At 32.9% G+C, this 23545-nt stretch overlaps 1 protein-coding gene across 1 annotated transcript; it reads left to right on the top strand.

The window, feature by feature from the left end:
* The first annotated feature begins 1217 nt into the window (after positions 1 to 1217).
* LOC148613689 (uncharacterized) lies at positions 1218 to 15997 on the top strand. Its single transcript, XM_088587205.1, has 4 exons — positions 1218 to 1960; positions 3245 to 3628; positions 4473 to 4586; positions 5506 to 15997. Exons 1-4 carry the CDS (start codon positions 1276 to 1278, stop codon positions 6591 to 6593), a joined length of 2271 nt encoding a protein of 756 aa, XP_088443331.1. The 5' UTR covers positions 1218 to 1275; the 3' UTR covers positions 6594 to 15997.
* Positions 15998 to 23545: the final 7548 nt, after the last annotated feature.

Raw genomic sequence — 23545 nt, 5'->3', positions numbered from 1 at the left:
GTGAAAAATATATGAATATAGCGTATGTTTGTGTGTAAATGCATGCGTTAAAGTATAAATCAAGGATTTGTTTGTATCTCCCTTTGGTGATTCTCTAGATCCGCCTCTGCTAGATTTTTAAGGACAGGTCAAAAGAATGTAATCTAGGGACAAATACTAGACATGGAAAGCAGACATATACAACAAAGAACATAAAGTAACTAAAATAATACATAGAAAGTAACAAAAGCAAATGGGCAACTCGGACTCCACTAAAAACTGGGAGCATGGACCAGGTGCACTGGTAGGGTAAGCGTCCTCTGCTTTTCCAGAAACACCCGCCGAGTTGTTCATAAAAATCTATGTAAAAAAAATATGTCTAATTGAAAAACATATTTGTTTTTGATTGGCCCTGGAAAAAAATGCAAGTTATTTTTGCTCTGGGTTTCATTTAAAAAAAGTTGAGAATCTCCTCAAATCCTGTATTTTTCCTCAAATCTTCAATTTCAAGTGATCTGTTTGGTCGAACTTTGAGTTGAGGAAGGATTTGAGGAAAATCTCAATTTGATTGAGATATTTTATTAACCCGCACCAAGGCCTGTCAAGTCTCACGCAATTTGCAGATAATTCGGCGGTATTTCTCTTTGACCTTTTAACTTTTGCTGAATCTCACGCATTACTTTGTGCTTTGAAAACTTTACAGCCCTACATCAATTCATGTAGTAAATTGTTCCACAATCTGCGAACTGCCTCACTTACAGACCCCCCTTTTTATTGCACTCCCACACAGTGCAATTATTTACATTAACTTGCGAAGCTTCTAAGAATTCATTGAAAGATTCGATTCTATATATATATATATGAAAACATAGTGTGATTTACTCAAAAATTAAGTTTCTCGCAATGTGCAAATAAAAAGGGGGGTCTTCGTTGCTATCTTCGCCCACGATGACGATTCGGAGGTCATTACGCAAGTCAATCAAACGAGATGACGTCACCCACATTACTCCGATGACTACATTGCCGGATATTATATATGGGTTAGTTCATTATTTTGAAGGGGTATTGATGTCGTCCTCTTTTTTTCTAGCATTTGTTTAGACGATTGAACATAATTTATGATTGAAGGAATGTCGATTTATTACTAATTCTAACATAAAGAGTATTTTACTTCAATAAAAATTATATTGGAATACCGGAAATTATACCGCGATCTTTTTGTAATTACAATTGCCCCTTGTCAAAAAAGTGCACTTCCGGTTACCATTTTTTCGTCACACACAAACAGAAAACACGATGATGGAGCATCGAAACAAGAGTTTAGAGAAACAGGAAACTGAAGAATCAGTAGCAGACGATGAAGATGAGCCGGAGGTTGTCATTCGCACGGCCATTCATTATTTGCGTGAATATGCGACAAACAAAGGGCACAATCTCTCCCAAGTCACTTCCATGCCCATCCTACAACTTTCGGATTACCTCAAAAATTTCTATATTGCAATAAAAAATAGAGACGATGTCCCAGAATCAGTATCACTTAAATACATTCGCGCTGGTCTACAGAGATACTTCAGTAAAAAACAAAACATTGACATTGTCAAAGATCAGACGTTTGATCAAGCAAATGCAGTTTTCGATATTACTATTCGTCAGACCCCTAGAAGATGTCACCGCCTCCTAATCGATGGTGATGACCTAAAGCGTATTTATCTTGGACGTGCAATGAATACGGACCAACCAGATACACTGCAAAACAAAGTTTTCTTTGATATAAACTTGTATATTTGTAATAGGGGAAAAGACTTTCTACGGGTGATGTCTAAGACTGATTTTGAAGTTTCAACAGATTCTGATGGACGAAAATATGTCTGGTTGAAGTATCATCCTAAGTTCAGCTTTAAAGAGCTTGTGGGTGGCTTGTCGGAAAGTGAACCCATGGTACAAGGCGCACAAGTTGGGGAAAAAATGTATGAAAGACAAGGTAAAGTCTGCCTTAGGGATAAATAAACGACTTTCACATTCACTCTCATTCTGGAAAAGTTCTTCATTAATATTGAGGTCAATTGGGTCAACAGGCACAAGATCTGAGACATTGCAATGAATGCCATTTGAAGGGAACAGAAATTTATATAAGTCGATCACTACAAAGAATATTTAAATGGTACATATTATTAATATAAAAGCATTTCAGATAGTTTTATGTTCTGAGACATTTATCCATATAACTTGTTTTGTTCTTGTAGCCTTCAAATCCCATATCTTTTCTTTTTCTAATATGAAACTTTAAACCAATTTTCACCAGATCTGAGGAAAATGATGAAAGTGAAAGTGGTCTATTATTGAATGTTAAATGAAATAGTTTCATAGAACAGCATTATGAATGTTATGTACATTTAGATGATAAGTAAAAAACAGTTTAGATTTGACTCAAAGAGTACTCAGTATTCTGAAATCAGTTTGAAAAACCAAGATTTGTTTTTTAGCTATTACTACATGTACACATGATAGAGTTTACACATTGCATATAAATGTTGAAGCTCTCCTCAAAAAACATTTAATTTTGTATGCTTACTTGTTACATGTACATGTATATTGTAGATTATGTGATGCTGTGTCAATTGCTTTTTAACTGCATAATGTCATTTTAGAAAACATCACTTCAAACAGTAGAATTTTGATCTATTCATATTTCAAAGCTTGATTTATATATAGGACATTGCTGACACAGTAACTATTTTCAAAGCAATACTATAATATTACATGTTACTAAACTATGTGTTAAGCAACTAAAAAAATTGAGGGACAACTATTATGTAGATTTATTTCATATCAGAAAAAAATCAGCTTTTTTTCAGTTGGATAAAACCATTTCACGTGGTATTAATTAATCTGCAGTAAAGTTTTTTTCCAATCAATACCATGATGTGATAATGCCCTCAGGCATTAGAGTTACATCCCTTTATTCAACGCATTTGCTTCTGACACAGAAACACGATTTGCGTCACTTTCTGACACAAACAAAAAATCAAGGATATGGTTCCTCAATGAAATAATCATAATAGTTGTTGATAAACTGGTCAATATCATGATATTTAGACTGCCCATAGGACACTGGTATTGCCTGCGACAGAGATAATGACCGAGCTGCTGGCTACACATTAATGAATACCACATGACCGTGTTTTAACCAAAAAGAATTAGTCATTCTTCTCCGATATATATGCCACTTGATTTTATGTTCAATATTTTATAATATATGTTTTAGGGGATCCCAGGTGTCCGGTAGCATCTTTCTTAAAGTATTCATCACATCTTCATCCTATGACAGAAATGTTTTGGCAAAGGCCCAAGCGTAATTTTGTGGCCGCAGACTATGTTTGGTATGATAACACACCCCTCGGGAACAGTACTCTAAGTAAAATAATGACTAGAATGTGTTCTATGGCAGAACTGACTGAAAACTATACAAACCATGCTATCAAAAGCTCATATATTCCACTGATTGAAAAAATGTGCAAAGATGCCGTAAAAAGATCAACTTTACTTGACCTCCGGAGAATCAACTCTCCACTAACAAGGTCCAAAGGATCTGAAGACACAATTATGACTGAATCCGATGTGAAGGAGGAAGAAGAGGTTGTTAATTCAGGTATTCCAAATTATATAGAAATTAAATTCATAATTTTTGTTTTAGTTTGTAATAATTGTATGCCAAAAAATTTGACAATGCACTTACTATTTATACGTGTATGTTCATCCAATTTTCGATTTAGTATTTGTCAATAAGATCAGAGGTAGAACGTAATATTTCCACCAGCACGAATTGTTGTGAATAACAATATGTGTACATTTTGTAGGTGTTACCATCTGCTATTTTTTATACTATTTGTTACATGTAACAAGATATTTTCTTCACAGAGATGCATATATAGTTATTTTGTGTGAATTTTTAGCCTTCAAAATATTATATTCAGCATTTTTTTCTCTCCATAGTCTTTAAGTCTAGTGATCATAACAAGTTGATTACATGTAGGTACAAGTAAACTCTCTGTGATTCTTTATCTTTATCTTGGAAATTTTCCACCTTCACCATAAAAAAACTAAACAAATCGACAAAAATCATACAGCGCTTATTCATAGCCAAGATCAGAAGTTTAATAGGGTATTCAAGGGAACCAAGATTCTTGTGAAAATCGAAAGAATCCAGGGACAAAGACTAGACAGGGAAAACAGACACACGCAACAAAGAACATAAAATAACCAAAATGATACTTGCAGACAAACAAAAGTAAATAAGCAACGCAGACTTAAAACTGGGAGCATAAACTAGGTGCACTTGAAGGGTAAGCATCCTCTGCTTTTTTAGAAAAACCCTCTGAGTGAAAGCTAGAATCAGATTTTATATTTATCATTGTTGTATTTGGTTGCACCCATTATTAAATTGTGTGTCTTAGTTGTAAATGCAATAAGATTTTAAAGAAAATATTTTGCAGGGTTACGGCAAGCAAAAATGAAAGTACTGGAAACTGTACATGGATTAGAAGTGAAAGACATCAGAACCTTTGTGGATTGGCTGAAAACATTCCGTGTAGAGTTAGAAGGGGGAGGTAAGCTGAAGTAATGGAAAACCATAAAAAATTTGAGGTGTAAGACATTTATGTGTGGAATTGGAAGGAAAGAAGGGTAGATTTGTGTAATTATCTTTAAAAAATCTCAAAGAAAATAGTGACAAAATTCGAGTTTGTGGTCCTTGACCCTAGATTTTTAACCTATGATCTTTGAACCTTGGTATGGTTAGGTCCTGTACCTTCATCCCAATTCACTGACACTTTGTTGAGAACTTCTAGTTATCCTCAAGTGCTAAAAAATATTAATTGTTCATGCATGTGCATTGCCAATATTCTATTTTTATAGTCCCCTGCAATCAAAGTCTATAGAAATCACCCCATCTGTCAGTCCGTCTGTCCACATTCCTTGTAAGCTCAACTCCTCCTAAGCACATCTAAAGATTTTGATTACATTTGATAGGAAGGTTGGATATCATATGCAGATTTGCATTAAGGAACATTAATACTTTTGGTGAACCCTAAAGGGAGATAATCCATGTGTGGGAGCTTGCTCACAGTATTTCTAGGTATTTTAAGCTTTGAATTTCTGATCTTCTGTTCCATTTCTTGTCATAATGCATCAATATTCAAGAATAAGGTTTATAAACACCAAAAGCAACTGGGAATAATTTGTCTGATTGAATTACAAAAAAATTGATCATTTGTATCGCTTAAGAAAATCTGTGTCCCGAAATTCAAAGGTCAAGGTATGCATGAACCCAGAAATGCAAAAACTAGTGGGCATGCTGTATGTATTGGAAACAATTTTTATGGCCTTACTTCAGCATTAGTTGTAATTTGAGATTTATTGAAATCACCAAAGTGTTCTATTTGTAATTTATGGGTTGGTTGTAATGTGTAGCTCAGTTGATATGTTTTATACAGGTCTGTTTTGACTGTGTTCTGTTAATATTTTCAGGGTTGGTTGTAATGTGTAGCCCAGTTGACCAGTCAAGACAGGCCAGTTTTGATTCAAGACAAGGCAGTTTTGATGATTCACGATCTCGCCAAAGTAGTATGGACGATTTTAATAGAAGTGTTGACTCCCCATCCAAAGGTGAAGTCAAATTACCAAATGGAAATCCAAATAGAAGTTCTCCTGGACCAAGCCAACCAAAACGAGATGTGTTACCATTGATCAAACCTACAATTAGTGTAACAAAAGCTGATAGCATAGAGAAAACAGAGTCAATCAGACATTTTGATTTCGACTCTACTCTGGGTACTCATTGTGCCTCTATTGATAATCTTAAAATGACAATTCCATCAAGTGATACAATTTTAATGACTGGGATACCAGAATCTGTGCAAGTATTAGTGCATAACAGAGATGGGTCTCCAGTGATATCTGAACCCATACAATCACGTCTATACTATTCAAGTAGTGAGGTTGACATTATGACATTGTGTGGGGAGAAAAATAGTGCTCGTAATTACATTCCCTCTTCTAGTGGTGAAAAATCTGACACTTATTCCAAGTTATTGGATAAATCTAAACCTATGAAGAAACGAAGTTTGTCAGATTTAACTGCCGGGACCAGGAAAGAGCTAGAATTGGATGATCCAGTTAAGAAAAAATTTGCATCTACTGAAGGGCTTGAGCCTCTTCATTCAGCAGCTGCAGCAATTTCTAAGCCAACCTCAAAACCTGTGACAATAAATACTCAATTACTTCCCATCATGGTCTCAGGACATGGACAGTCCATGGTTCACCAGGTACAACATTCCTCTGTCAACGCCCAACCTGTACCACTGATGTTGCCCCATCCTGTTTCACTTTTCTCACAGTCTGTTCCTTTATTACGAAGTGACCCCATTACTGGTCAAGCGCCATCATCAACACCTTTGGTCAAAACAGATTCACTGCAGGCTCCAACAACTAAGACTCAGCCATATCAACATTTTATTCCACACAGAAATATGGTCTACAAAAGGGCAGATAATCCTGCGTTTTTTCCAGTTCGTCCTGGGTTAATGAAAATGAAAATGGATCCCAAGCCTAAGTGATCAAATATACAGTGGAAACTGTCTATACCAAACTCCCATTGGACATTAAAATTGGTTCTGTTTAGACAAGTTTCAAAATACTTTTGATTTGATTGAAAGGGACTTTAAAAGTGTCTGGCTTAGACAGATCTTTTGATTCAGAATTTGGTGTAGAGAAGTTTCACTGTAAATCAATTGTAGTCTCAGTTTTCATCATTCTTTCATGTTGGTTAGATATTTACAGACATAACATTTATACATGTTTTTAGGTTATTTCCATTTTTTAATACATTTACACAAGTGCAGAATAAAGTTGGAGTATCATACAAACACATGTACTTGTATACTTCTATAGTCACGAGATTAACACATGTATAGGAATTGAAAACTTAAACATATACAGGTATGTAAAAAATCATTTATTTGGAGGCTTTTTCAACCCTTGAAACTGCAATTTGCTGGTAAACTTTCAAGCTTGCTATCAATGAAATTCAAATATTTTGGGTTGATATACCCTCAAATTGAGTACTTTACTTTGTAAGTTACATGAAATTTTGAAGAAGAAAAAACCTATTGGCTTTGGTTTGAGTGTTCTATTTGAAATGATATTTTTTGATGTGCAATATACACTTCTTTGACGACAAACATGTAGTTAAGTGATCTTGTAAGTCTTGTTCTTTATTTTAAAATCATTGTTTTGATGATAGTTTTCAATCATTGTGCTAGCTTACAATATGAAATACATATGTTGTAAGATGAATTGTTTTTTTATTGATTTTCTTTCCTTAACCATGTTTAGTGTGAAGAATACAAATTAGATTGTCACCAATGATAATTTTTTTATTGCTTTTTTAAAATACATACACATATATGTGTGTGTATATATATAGGTCTGAAAAATTCCTAACGATGTTAGAACTGTCAAATTTGCGATGCAAATTTTCGGTCGTTCCCTCCGCGGGACTCCTACTCATACCACTGTGACATCTATGGCAACACTGCCTGCACTAAGTCCAGCGCCCTAGACCACAAATATAGCTTTTGCTGGCCGGGTCATTCCTCCTCGTAGGATTAATCTAGGGCTGTAACTTAGTACACGATGTATGGTAGTATGACACAGTTCATTTAGAGGAGGAATTACCTGGCCAGCGAAAGCTGTATTTTAATATAGCTTAGCTGGCCGAGTGGTCTAGGGCGCTGGACTTAGTGCAGGTGGTGTTGCCATAGATGTCACAGCAGTACAAGTTCGAGTCCCACGGAGGGAACGACCAAAAATTAGCATGCAAATTTGACAGTTCTAACATCGTTGGGAATATTTCAGACCTTTCTATACGTTTACATATCTTCCCTGTGTCAATTTGATCAATTTCTGTATGCCAACTTATTGTCACAATGATAATATTTTCACTAATTTTGCAAGCAAGAAAAAAATTGTGAAAAATAATCTCCATAAGTAGGTATCTTTTAATAGAAAATATCTTAGAGAGAGTCTATTTGGGCCAAATTAAATACACATCTTTAGTCCAGGATGTAAAGTAAACAGTAGACTGCTGGCCCAAGACCAATGAAAATCTATTTGAACCAGTAAAAGTATGCAGCAGTGTTTCTTTTTTAGTGCATAATTTGGCATAAATTGTCAAAACTGAGACTTTGGACCAGTAAAATTTCTTGTTTTTTATGAGGACTGAATTATTATTGTGAAAAATCAGTATTTGTGAAAGTATGTTGGTTTACAGCAATTTGTAACAAAGCAAAACTTGCAAAGCCATATTTGCTTTTTGATGCCTAAAAATGCAATTGATGATTCAGTAGGTCGCGAGTATTAACCGGTGGTTTTCTTGTTAGTTGTACCGTTGTTACTTGTGAAGTTGTTTTTGTTAAAGTTTGTTAAAAGATCGTTTTTTTTTTTTTTTTAAGGTCTGATGTCTTTGGAAATAATTGACATTAGTTTTAAATCTGTTGTGTCCTTATTGTGAGGTAAATTTGTCTTGTTTTAAAGACTGGAAATATTTAATGTTTGTTAGTAAATTTTTCAATGTTTATAGGTTGATAGCAGTTTCACATGACATTTTGTAATGCCATTCTTGAAATGTCTTCACTGTTTTCTGAATCACAACATAAGAAGTGAATTTTTGTGCATGTAGTGATCTCTTTAGGGTCATATAGCATCACATTGCCCTGAAGCTACATTTTTAGCAGGATGCTATCTGAAAATAACTTTCCATAGGGTACAATACAAATGTGATGCTATAATTTTTAGATGCAAGTTGTTACATGTATATTGAAATTCAGGGGTTACCAGGATGCTATCTGTAAATCTTAAGGTGAACACTGCCTTTGAATAAGAAATGACACTCGAGGTCCCTTAGAATGAAGATTTGTTTCTGTTTTATTAACATGTATGAAAGAATTTTTAAAGTTGAGCAATTAACAGCAAACGAAGAATTTTTTAAGATGTCCTTATTTGATAATTTAATCATGCTTGTCAATACAGTATATCTAATTTTAGTGTGATAATGTAGCTTGAAAAATTATAGATTTTAAAAATTTGTAATTATTGATGTAAAATTATTGTTTTTTTTTTTTTATTATTTCCTACTCTGACAATCAGTTTTTATGCATCAACAAAATATTTGAGGTATTGATATCGGTAGTACAAATGTATAGCACTGTTATCGATGCTGTAGATACTTGGTGTCTTTGTGATAAATTTTATATTAGTTGAGTAATCTTGATTTAATTTTATAACAAGAGATGGTTTGGTATTGATTTACGAGGTTATAACCCCCAACCGTTTTGGAATTGTAGGCCAAAAACAGCAGGTGATAAAACTGAACTAAGAAAGAGTTTATTTAAATGGTTCGGTGTAACTATACTAATCTGAATTTGATTTGATCTTCAGATGTATGGTGCATCTTTACAAATGTGACTTTGCCATGGAGTTGTTCGAAGCAAAAATCAGACAAATATGAAAAAAATGGGGAAGATATGATATGGTAACACAATACCATATGTAAGGTTATGACCTTTACCGTTGAGGTATTAGGGGCTGTAATATGGCCAAAACAATAGTTTTACTTGTGTCCAAACAATAGCATTCATGAATAAACATTTAAATTACTTGTTACGTCTAACTGCAAATTTTCGAATGTTTTTTAACAACTTTCATTCTTGTCAAACAATCAGTTTCAATACATATTAACAGCTGTATCAAGTTGGAATGGTGTGTACATATTTGTTTTAAATGTTCAGGGTTTAACCTCTGTGGTCATATCCAGCTGCACCCTGTACACATTTAATTGACAAATGAAAAAGCTCTACCATTCAAAGTGTTTCAGTGGATGCTTTTAACAGTTACTTTACATACAATGCATATTTTTTTACCTAATAACTTACAGTATAGACTTACAATCACATTATATGCAGATTGTTGGCCTTAGCAGAAATACAGTTAGTGATACATGTATCACAGTATTTGATTTTTGTTTTAATTTGTTAAAAAATTAGGTTCATGAACAATGATTTGGTTTTTAGCTGTTGTGATATTTTTTTTTTTACTTTTGAAATACATGTATTAAACAAGATTGAAAAATTATAATGTGAAGGTATTATTGTTCGTGGGGAACCAGTTTTCATGGGTTTGTAAACCACGAAAATTAGTTCCCAACGAAAAGGAAATTTTCTATTAGTTTGTATCACAGATTTGTTGAATTCACTAATTTAAGAATCTGTGAACTAATAAATTTCCCCTAAACCATGAAAATTGGTGCCCGTGAATAAAAGTACTTTCACAGTATGTTTTATATTTGGCAGTCTTTAATGTTTTTGGCATTATTGTAAAATTCGTGGAAATATACATTGTAGGTATGCAACTCTGCTGGTAAAAGATGTTTATTGCTATGACCACCATAAGTAGTTTCAGAATTCCTGTATAGGTGTATGCTGAAATTCTGGTCAAAATTTCATCACTTGAAATAAATGAAAGAATGATATATAAATATATACTTGTATATGTAAAAACAGCTTTAAGGCAAAGGATGTTAGGTTATCCTGTTATAGTAAGACAAATAGTTATGGATTGCTCTCATAGACACATTTACAATGAAGAATTTATTTCTTAATGCCTCAGAAGGCACTTGAAATATGTGATTGTAATATTGCAATATAATTTGAACGTGTTCAGTAACTGTTTTATGTAGTATGGTAAGATTTCCTTATGTAAATCCATGATTACATTGTTTTTACATGTATCTGAGACTGGTAATATGCAGGGTTTATCCCCCTTTGGCAGAGTTGTCTCTCCTTTTACATGTACCAGTCGTTGTAAAGATCAATATCTTATGCATCACTCTGTAAAGTTAATAGCTCTGCTGTCTTTGTGAAAATTTCCACAAGGCACAGTCACTACTAACATGTATTAAGAATCTGTGGAACTCTTTCTTATGTACTGCACTCTAAAGAAAGATAAAGGCCAGATTAAGTACGAGTATGGCAAAGAAGTAAACCTTTAGAAATGGCAAATGTACCCCCTGTGCAGAAATTTTAGTGAAAACTTTCATATGGGACAAAATTTCAGAAGTTAATGGGTTTTCATTCATCTTTATGCAGCCAGATGGAAAGAATTATTTCGTGTCTTATGGAATATCCAAATATTTTTAAAAGTTATCCTGTGGTCATTAAAGTGTCAAATATTTAAATTGTGGTAGATTAATCTATTAATATACTGTAAGGAAAGACAACTCTTGCTAATAGAAGATAACTGCTACTGAAATAGCCTGGGTCATTGTTGTCCCAGAAATATGTGAACAAATCTATAATTACTATGTATATACTTCCCAAAGTTGAAAAACTCAATTTCTGTAATGGTAACTATTCTTTTAATTGGAATTTTAAATGATGCATTCTTAACCATTTTGAATTAATATTAATAATTAAAGTAGTTTTCCAATAAGTCTGAATTTACAGCAGTATATTGTATATGATAATATTTGACTCCTATTCAGTTTATATTTTTTTTCAAAATTGTACAGGCATTTTTCAGCAATCATATGAATAGCTGATCATGAAATTTTAACTCACCAAAGGGCCATGTGAGCTTTTGCCATTACTTGGCATCTGTCAAAAATCTTCTCCTCTGAAACTATTGAGCGGAATTATATAAAACTTTGCATAGATGTTCCTTAGGGTATCTTGCACGGAAGGTTTAGATTTCTGATCTGTCTAAAAACACAGCTAGTGTTGCTTTTTTTAGACCACTTGGGTCAAGTCATCAATTTCTGCATATATCTAAAAAACTAAGATTGACATTTGAAATTAAATGTAACTCTTCTTCAACTTGAAGAGCTCTATAAATGTTTCCATTGGGATAATATTGTCAAACAATTTGTAAGGGTAATTGTCCTAGAAATGTGAAAAAAAAATGTTTTTTGCAGTTTTCAGCCAATATTTTGAAATTGATAAATACATGTATATACATATAGGAAAAAAATTTCAATTGATGAAATGAACTTATGATAAAATGATCCTTATGATATGGCCTAAAATGTCTGTATTGGTTTGAAGTTGTCGCCTAACTCCTTGTTAGAGTTATTGCCCTTGAAATGTGAAAAATTAGTTTTTGCAGTTTTCGGCTGATATCTTGAAAACTATATTAGAAGGAGGAAAAAACCTATTAAATGATGAAATTATATTTATAATAAGGCCTACAAAAAGCTCTTTCATTTCAAAATTGTCTGACGACTCCTCGTTGGAGTTACTGCCTTTGAAAGGTAAAATATTACTTTTTGGCAATTTCAGGCAATATTATGGATACAATAATAGATATAAAAAAAAATTCAATTGACAAAATGATCCTCTTGTTTAGGCCTACACAAGTCTTTTGGGTCAAAGTTGTCTGATGACTTCTTTGTTTGATTTATCTCTTAAAAATTGAACTATTGACATTTTTGCAGATTTCAGCCTTTTTTCTTGGAAACTATCATTATAAATCAATGAATGATATGATCTTTATGATAAGGCCTATAGTCTTTTGGATTGAAGTTGTTGGACAACTCCTTGTTCGAGTTATTGCCCTTGAAGGAAAAAAATATAATCAGGTGAAAGATTCATGCTCCTAGGAGCCTCTTGTTTTTTTTTCCTTATCCTGATTTTAAATAGACATCTCCTGGTTCTGATGTTAAATTGGCATCTCCTGGTTCTGATTTTAAGCATCAAGCATATAATGAATTTTTATTGATTCTGACATGATTTATTCTTTAATTTTAATGTTGTTCAAAATTATTTTTTCTGAAATTTATAGGATCAGATTTTAGTACAAGAGAGGAAAATTAGATTTAGAACAAAAGTATGTATTTTTTAACAAATTAATTGTTATGTACAGTGTTGTTTGATTTATCAGGAGTTTTGTATTTCTTATGCTCTACAGGGGCTTTGAGAATAATATTAATGCCTTTACTTAGTCTTGGAATAACACTTCTTATTAGTATACAGCTCTTCATTTGTTATAATTACATATATTGTAAAGTAGTACTCCAGGTAAGAATCTTGCACAGTATGATTTATTGTTGGAAAGCCTATATATTTTTTTATTTTTGATATTTGGTTTAAGGCTTTATAGTGGACATATATTAACATTTGGTTTTTCATACAATCCTTGTTCTTTGGAGATATAAAAGATATACAGGACCATGGAACCGGAAATGGCCAAATATGCTGGTCATTGACCGACAAATTTTGCAAATGACCGATGACAATTTTCCAATATTGGACATAAAAAAATTGTCAACCCTTATAAATTACAGTCTGCGTTGTTTTATTAGCGTATAAACATCCTGCCTACCAGTCTCTTAATTGTTTATAAGAGAGTTCTTCGTGATATCATCACTTACCTGTGATTTGGTTTTGGTTGGTAAAAAAAATCCATTGAGTGGCATGGGGCATCAACTTTAAATCATCATAACTTTCTCATTTTTAAAGATAATTGAAAAATTATTTTGGTTCCCAACATTGCAAAAAAAATTCTTTTTATCCATGGAATTTTTAAATAAATATTCAGTAATTAGACTATATGTACTTAAGATTTTAATTATAATCTTATACAAAAATAGAGGTTTACATATAAATATCACTTCAAATGTATTTTTGAAGTAAAAGAGTTATAAATTCAGATACATAATATGAATTATTTTATACAAATGAAACATTTTACAGAACCAAAATTGGATATAAAATAAAAAGTTATTAAGGTTTTAAAATTGGGATTCTAATCATGAAATTGTCAATTGTTTATTTAGTTGTTTATTTGCCAACCAATTTGACACTTAATGATATGCAAATTAGTGGATATGACATCACTAATGAGATTGGCGAACTCTCCTATTGGAAATTAATTGACAGGTGTGTGTTCATTTTATCGGATGTGCAGCCACCTGTAACTGATTGGTTGATTGCATAATTGAATTAACAGTACACGTGCAGCCCCATTGCCTATACGAATTAATTGAAGTAACTCGGAGAATCTTCATAAATTTATTGATTAAGAAAACGGATTGACAACTCCACCATTTTCCCGCCAATTTTTCAGAAGTAATAACGAAAGCACATGGAACTGAAACTATGAATCAGTCGTACCTGTATTTGGCAATTTTTAATTCGTCGATTGAATCGTTTTAACACAGAAGTCAACAGACCATTTAAATCAATATACAAAATGTGTTCGCGATTTCCTGTTATAAATAGTCAACATTTTTTTTCATCACTCGGGAGTTTTCGGCTGTTTGCCTATGTGATGATAAAGTCCGAGAGATACGATGTTTTGTTTACATTTTTGAACGTCCACGTGTGGTCCCAACGGAACTCGTTCACTCGCTCAGATATTTTGTAAAAGACAGAGTATGTGTTGAGATAACACACTTTCCAATATGTATCTTAAAATAACTACATACAAACGTTTTTTTTTAAGTTTATTTTCGATCTGAGCATGCAAAAGATTAACGAAAACGTCAGCTGAAGTTTGATAAAATGTCCGGCATGGGCTGTCACAATATCCGGACCCTTGTATAATAGAACGTAGTGTAGAATTAAGGGAGTTAACTCTGTGAATGACACAGAGATACAATAGAAACTATTGGATTTTCAATGTGAGTTATATTGTAAGAGCAGAAAGATTAGAATGAATAATTGTACATTTCATCATATAGACCTTTAAAGCAACTTTATTAAAAAAAGTAAAAATATGTAGCCTTTTTTGTAGTGTATCACATATAGAATTGTGCATGATTCTTAGCTGAAGTGCTACTTAAAAAATAAATGGAAGACAGTGTTCCCAGTGCATTGCAACTAAAATCAAACTTCAAATAGCATAAAATTAAAGGTAGAAATTATATCAGGGTTTTTAATTGCATTTTGTTAATAATTAATATTTATATCAGAAAGCATTGTGCCAGAAATTATAGCATGGCATAGCTTATTGCCTTTTGGGGAATACTGTCAAAAATTAAGTAGCTGTCTTTGTAAGAATCATGCGAAATCTGAAAAATGTGATACATCCTAAAAAAGGGTACATATTTTTAATTTTGTAATTAAGTTGTTTTATGGGTCAATACTATGAAATATGTAATTATTCATTCAAATATACCTGCTCTTATGAGATAATTAACATTGAAAATTCAATTGTTTATTGTATTTGGTTGTCATTTACAGAGTTATCTCCCTTAATTTTGAAATCTACAGTGCATGCTATACAATTTTTATCTCCAAAGAATACGGGTAATATGAAAAACCACTAGTTAATTCCTGTTTACTATGACATTTCAAACAAAATATCAAAAATTAAAATGTGTAGGCTTTTTATCCATGAATCACATTTTGCATGATTCTTAGCTGGAGTGCTACTTAATACATTATAGTGGCATCGTTTTTTTTGGTATTGTTACATTGATTGTTTTGATTATTGTCATTTTCAGTCATGTGTTTCAGTGCATAATTACAATAGTTGAAAGCTTGAAAAAAAAAATGTGTATTTGGAAAGTATCTATGTTTTTTTTATGCTTCAAGTATACATGGTTATGCATAAATATTGTATGAAGTATTTTAACCAGTTTTTCTGTATACTTTTGCATTTTTATCTGCAATTTTTTACATTTAATACATGTATTTATTTTCTATGATTCAATTTTACCTTAACTTACTGTTGTTGAGGAAATATAATATACAAAATCTGCTGTTCTGAAGTTTTCTGCCAGTGGATATTTCTGTCAGTTCTGTGCTTTACTTTTACATGAATCGATGCATATAGTGAGGACACAATATGAGGTGTACTTTGCCAGGTAATTTTGTAGGAGTTATGCCACTTTAGACTTAGTATCCAGAAATGCACCACTGGAATTTTTTTTTTAAGTGAAACTCCTTTCATCATACCATTAAAAAAACACAGGATCGGCAAAATTGTTTTTATTTTGAGTCGCCAATTTATATATTAAAAAATCCTTAATCTTAAACAGACTCCTCCTTTAATGAGGAGGCGTAGGCCCACTAAGTTCTTTCATTAGTTCGATTATATTCTGTAAAAAATGTATGATCATTGTACCATTAATACACGTATAAAGACTTTTAAATATGTTGTAATCCAACGCAACGTATTTGTACATGATGTAATGATTTTGGCAAGTACGTCCGTCAGTCCCCTTTTGTCATGGCAATTCGATCCTCTCAAACCACTGAACAGAATTTCGTAAAACTCGGATATGTAGCTGTGAGTGCACATAACCAAGAAGTTGTAATCACTCAATTTTATGGGAATTATGTCGTTTTGAACTTAGTAATATACACTTCCTGGCAACATACAAAAACAAATTAATTAAAAACCTTAAAAAAATGTTAACTTATGATTAATAAGAGGTTCTAACACGACGTGAATGCTTCAACAGCCATGGTAAAAATGTGATAAACACATGACTAACATTTCGTGCAACACACAGGCTGCGTTTATGCGCTTACTCTACCGGTGCATCTGGTCCATGCTCCCAGTTTTTAGTGGAGTTCGAGTTGCTTATTTGCTTTTGTTACTTTGTATCTACGATTTTATTTACTTTATGTTATTTGTTGTGTATGCCTGTTTTCCGTGTCTGGTCTTTGTCCCTGGATTACATTCTTTTGATTACTGCTATAACCTTGATTCCCTTGATTACTTTCAAAAATATGAAGAAACTAGTCCTATTAGAATCGAAATAATCTCTATCTCTCGGGGTATAACAATGCGACATAAGAGGGCAGCCCGTGGTATAACAATGATAAAATGGAGTTTCCGGGATTTGTTTCTTAATTCCAATATGACGTGCATGCTTCAACGCTCTTTAGACTGCAGTAATGGTAAAAGAAAGTGATGAAAACTTGACCAACATATCGTGCAACACATACAGGCTGCGTTTATTTAAAAATATGAAGAAGCTATACCTATTAGAATCGAAATAATCGCTATCGCTTGGGGTATATTAATGCAACTTAAATGGCCAGCCCGTGGTAAAACTATGACAAAATGGAGTATCCGTGATTTGTTACTTAATTCTAATTAGACGTAAATGCTTCGAAGCTCTTTAGACCACCGTCATGGTAAAAGGAAGCGATATAAACACTTGACTAATATACCGTGCATGCAACACATAACCTGTGTTTATTCAAAGTGAAGAAACTGGTCTTTTTAGATTTGAATAATGCGACATAAATGGTCGGTAAAACAATGATAAAATGGAGTTTCCATGATTTATTTCATAAATTATATCTCTTTCTTTATTGCATGTACTCATTTCAGTGTTCAGAGTTGTAGATAATTTTGGTAAAGAGTAATCAAAGGGACCAAGGTTATAGCGGTAAACAAAAGAATGTAATCCATGGACAAAGACCAGACATGGAAAACAGACATACACAACAAAGAAATTAAAGTAACTAAAATCATACATACAAAGTAACAAAAGCAAATGAGCAACTCGGACTCCACTAAAAACTGGGAGCATGGACCAGGTGCACCGGTAGGGTCAGGTATACCAATTTTGGTAAACAGGTTCAAGACGTAGAACATTTAATGAATTGACTGCTTGATTTTCTTTTATAACCACGTGTTTAAATTGGGTAGGCTGGCATTGTTGGCAAATATTTTTTGAAAGCTTTATTGATATTAACATCCTAAATGACTTCATATTCAAAATAAAATAAATCATGCATGGTTTTGTTATTTGCTATCTTAAGACAACAAAACGGGAAATTTGGCGATTTTATTACAAATGCAACAAATAAATATTTTTATTTTAAATAGAGTCAAATTGAAAAGAAACATAGTATTTTCCAGCTTAATCGATTTTTGTAACCTTAACACGGCTCATTTCAAAGACTTCAAACAAAAATACAAATGAAATGATTTCACCTATACAAAGGCATTTTAATTACATCTGAAAAAAGATAGAAAAAATTCACGTAAAAAGTGCAAAAGTCATAAATTCTAATAGGATGTGCTACAAAGTTCTTTGGACCACAGCCATGGCAAAACAGTGATAAACTTATGACCAACATAACGTGCAACACATAGACTGCGTCTTTTCAAAAATATGAAGAAACTTGTCCTAATAGAGTTGAAATAAATCATGGAAACTTCTTTTTTTTTTCTTTTTTTTTTTACCACGGACTCGCCATTTATGTGGTTATTTAACTCCTCGCTATCTTTCAAGGTAAAACAAGGCGGCATAAATGGCGAGCCCGTGCTAAAGCAATGATAAAATGGAGTTTCCGTTATTTATTTCTTAATACTAGAACTGTTAACATTTTGTTTTTTTTTAATCATTTTTGTCATTTATATTATGGTCACAAAACTGAGATAGGCCGTGTACTAAGTAAAAGTCCATGTATTGGATTCCGAAATTCCACAATAATCAATGCAAATAACGCTTCATTACTGGGTCTGCAAAATGTATATAGACCTCTTTCGAAACTCAACTTCCGTACTAATTATAACTATCTAAATTATTTTCCGGTCTTTCCACACTTGCTACACTCCTAGTGGTATCCTAAATACATGTAATTCGAAAGTTCTAGAAATTTTCAATGCAAGATTATTATTGGAATAATGGCACCATTATCTATGATCCTTCAACGCTATATATACTTTTATTCCCCATTGAAATCCCGACTTAAAATCATTACGCATACAACGTTGTTACTCTAAGAAAGATATAAACTTAGGTACAATACGTACAGTATTTGGTGGAGATTATTCATACTCTGTAAAAACAAACTATTTTCAACAGACAGATGGGAACAAATTGGGCCACACTACTCGCTGCTGACCTATACCAAAAGAAGAAACACCGTTTAGTAAGATCCTTTGATCTCCTATTCCGCGCTATTTAGATGACGTACTGTCTTTAAACAATGCTAGATTAGGGGATTTCATACATCGCATCTTTCACCGAAGAACTTTATATAAAAGAAACTACAGACATGATATGGAGTGTCTCATATCTTGACATACTCGTACAGATCGATTGTGGAAAGGGAAAACTCATTACTAAACTGAAAACGCGACTTCTCTTTCGAGGGGATAGTACGTCAACTTTCCCATCCTCTGCGGTAACATCACTTCAGACCTGCGTATGGAGCTCATACTTTGCCGGAAGGATACGGACTTTTTTTACCGCACTTGACCTCTTATAATAAGGCTTCTGGTGTAGGGTGCACTATACAGTTATATTAAGGCGCACTGTTTCGCACACTAAGTTACTCCGGTCAAATTTTGTAAAACTTAAAATTAAAAGCTGAAATTTGTTGGATATATTGTTTAAATGTAGTTAAGTATTTATACATAGACGGGTGTAATATATGTAATGGTAAATAGGTGTCATTTAAATGAAGAATGGTATCCGGAACGTTTCAGTCCCCTGCCGTGTAAGGTTCTCTCCTCAGTATCAGATGGCTGATTTTTAAAATACCTTATTTCGCACGAACTTTTGGAACTAAAATTGCAAGAGAATGAATCGAAAAGGGTCTTATTATTTTTACCCTTTTTCTACCTACTCAATGCATGCTTTCATCCTGTGGTAGTGTCTAAGTGCCTGATATTTTATAAAACATGGTATTTGGCTGTTAATTTTGGAAAGGCACCCCTGATTTGTACTAAAACTCTGTAACATTTTTTTCAGTATGTTACCATGGCTACTGGATTTTATAACAATAATCACTAAATTACTTATAAATGACTTGAACCTCCACACACCAAGGATTTCAAAAATATGCATTTTTTTATGACAAAACACTAGAAATTTCTGTACGGACTGCCTCAAAACAGCTTTATTTCAAGAAGATGAGACCAAATTTTCAGAAACGACCTAACTGTATTTTACTACCAAAGGATTAGGTTGCTACAATATAAAGTCATCCGATGGCGGATCCAGAGGATGCATGGTGTGTAGCTAGGTGTTGGCTACCGCATTTTTATTGGAAAATTTGTCATTTTCATGTGTAAAATTGACAAATTCTCCGCATTTATAATGGATTGCCCTAAATTGTTTCAAAGTACTCGATAGTTTGGCTCATTTTGTAAATGTTTTGTACAAACTAGTTCGAGATACTACACATGTTACACTATAATTATCGGAAAAAATCATATCAATCACGGGTAAAATGAAATAAATTTGATAATCTATTACTTAACTTCTCCCAGTTCTCCTTATTTGTGTTATTGCTGGCAGTGGTTATTATATGCTGAGCGTGTATTGGATACATCATTAGTTTCATTCTAAATGTCCGAACTTCTTTTAATGGTGAACGAGTAATGGCTCATAATTAATAAACATTTATTTCATATGGAATCTTATGTTGGATATGAGTGATATTTTTCATTAAATTACTTAGAAAATTATTACATAACATTTAAATGGGCTTTTTTTCGGGGGGGGGGGGGTCATATACGTGTTTCATTTGTTGTTAAATTTTGTAACAAATGGAAGTTCTATCCATATTTTGCACATCTTAACCTTCATTTTAAATATTTTTTAATCAGTTGGAACTTGAAAATGGCAACAATACACCAAAAACGGACTATAATATTAACACTTGTGATCCTGCTAAATAGAAAGTAAAAACGTTTGATCCTGAAAACCTTATATCCTAAATGTCTATGGTCAATCTATACAGAATCATATAATATAGATATCATCCGTTTGAAGAGAAATACAATATCTATTCTCGCAATATTCATTTCATATTGTTAATTAATTTAGGGATATTTTTAGCCAGTTGTGTGAAATATGTATACAATTGCCCATTCATGTTGAATTAAATCAATAACTTGACAAATACGGATAAACAGGCTTAGTACGAAAAGAAGGACCAAAACAAAAAAACTCAATATGGATTTTTTTTTTACCAAATACGGTCGGCCTGCCCACTATTGGATTTTTCACTCCCAACTTCCATTTTTGTAATTAAATTTCCTTATTAAGACAACCATTTGTACAAATAGGCAACCTAAAATATTTCTAATTCTAGTAGGATTTACATTTTAGTGTATGGCATTGGATAGTAAAATGTAAAAAAAAATCGTAAAAACAACATTTTAGTACAATTTTTGCCCATTGAATGGATCTACATGTATCTCATGAACTCAAGCCAATTTGCCCAATACGACTGCCTGCAGACATAATGCAGGGCCTGAAAAAGCACACACCCCCCCCCCAAAAAAAAAAAAAAAAAAAACCAAACAAACGAAAAACAAAAACAAACAAAAACAAAAAAAACATGCCAATATTTGACATATGTTACGTAATTGTAATTGTATATATTATATATTATATATTATAGAGAGTGTAAGATGTGTCTTGACTGATCCGGTAATCTTTTCTAGAATCGGAAGCTTCAAATATTTAGTTCGTTATTTGAGGGTCTGTATAGTGTCTTTATTTATACCAGCATTTACTATATATACTATACTTCGATATAATTATACTATTTATAGAACAGCGTTAATACAATATGCTTTCCCTGAATAAAAATGTCTTCGCATTTGTGATATGGTCACTATAAAGTTATCTTGATGTGCTTCCATTATTGATTAATTTACGCGATCTGTTTCATTCATTTAATTAAACAGCGCTTAATAAGCGCTTCTAAGGAATGTTTCTAATTTGCGAACAGGAACATGTTAATTTTTGAGCTTTGTTGGTTTGAAAAAAAGTACTTTGAGGGGTATATACATGTACATGCATTTTTTTTTATTGACGCACGTATTTATTTATTTGTCTACCGGTATTTATTAGTAAGGACCGTATAGGGCGGATACAGATATGTATACTTAATAAACGGAGGTACCAATCCAGAAATATACATAAGGGTAGTTCCGCGTTCATTTCTTCCTTTTTTGCCCAAATTTTGCAAAAAAAAAATGTGCCAATTGGTAGAGGCCAACCGTCGACCTCCAACCACCTAATCCAAATCTGGGCATGGTTTGAGCACGTGGGTTTGAGTTTCCCAAACGCTTAGAACTACTCTATAAATCGATGAGACTTTCATTTTCTCACAAACTTGATACAATATCATAGTGATGTTTGCTTTTACATGACATTACTAGATCGAAGCTATTTGTAGGTAGTAATTGAGATATATGTGACTTGACGTACAACTATTATACTTTTTTTTTCAAAAAAACATATTTGACTTGACGAGTTTCTTAATTCAAACGGCATGACTTTATAGTTTAAACTTTTTTTAAATCGGCATTGACTAATAGCGTAAATTTCTTTCTTTTTTGTTATAATTTTTTTTAAGATATGGCATTAATGCGATGTGTATATCAATTTAGAAAATGGGGTTCATGATAAGTGTTTCCTTTTGCATAATTTTAAATTGCCATGCACTCTTACTGTTCTACGGGCTACGGTGGCGGATCCAGAGTTTTAGTTAAGAGGGGGGGGCAAAAAAAAATTTTTGATGGATCACCGATGAGGATCACGAAGTGATCCGAATTTGACAGGGGGGTTGGGGGCACCCCCCCCCAAGAAAATTTGAAATATTAAACCTCAAATCCTGCATTCTGAGGGTATCTTGAAAAGTTTTTCAACGATTTAAAAAAAAATGCAATTTTTTTAAGGGGGCCCGCCCCCCTGGATCCGCCACTGAGCCTATAAATTCAGTCAATTTGCTAGTATACCTCATGCTCTAAAGACATAATTCAGGGCGGGCGGTTAAGAAATTTATTAAATAAATGTGGTCCAGCTATCTCCTGGTCACCTTCGGTAAATTTATATAAATCAGTGTATTCATTTTGTGCAATAATAAAAATAGCACCAAAATGTGTGTCCACCCCCGCTTCTGAATCCACCAAGTTCTGTAAATTCAAGTAAGAATTAGTGGCTCAAATGTTGCTCTGATGTTCTTTATTGGTAACACAAGAACTGCAATTTACTAATATATCGTCTACGGATGTGGTAAACATAGACTTGCTGTATTTCAGACGCTGTTCTTCTGTCCTGGGTTTCCACGGATCTTTCCTGCCTTCTATTATAATTATACGTACATGGTATTGGTATTAGTGTATGTATGTCACATATTGTGTATATATGTTTATATTAAATAATGATATTTACAGTCAAATAATAATTTCAGGTACATGCTAGTTTATCAAATGCAGTAACAAAGTGGTTTTCATATTACCCGCTACATTATACATGTGGCGCGCATGCGTAAAAATATTCATGACCTAGATTATTGATTGGATTTGGATTTGCTAATTGCCGTAATCAGACTTTAATTCTCTTTACATTTTCACAGATATATGCAACCTAACTTTTAAATTTGAAATGCACAGTTTATATGGCTTTGAAACCAGTGAAATTGCTCTAAATTTGCATAAATATCCTCGCCATATGACCTCCATTTTGTATAAATGCGCCGAGGACGCCGTCATTGTTAATATGGCCCCATAGGCATGAATT

Source organism: Perna viridis, chromosome 6, assembly GCF_037379345.1.
Source record: "Perna viridis isolate PV_CMFRI_1.1 ecotype Kerala chromosome 6, ASM3737934v1, whole genome shotgun sequence".
Lineage (NCBI taxonomy): Eukaryota > Metazoa > Mollusca > Bivalvia > Mytilida > Mytilidae > Perna > Perna viridis.
Note: the sequence above shows the minus strand (reverse complement) of the source record. Positions and strands in the feature narration are given on the sequence as shown.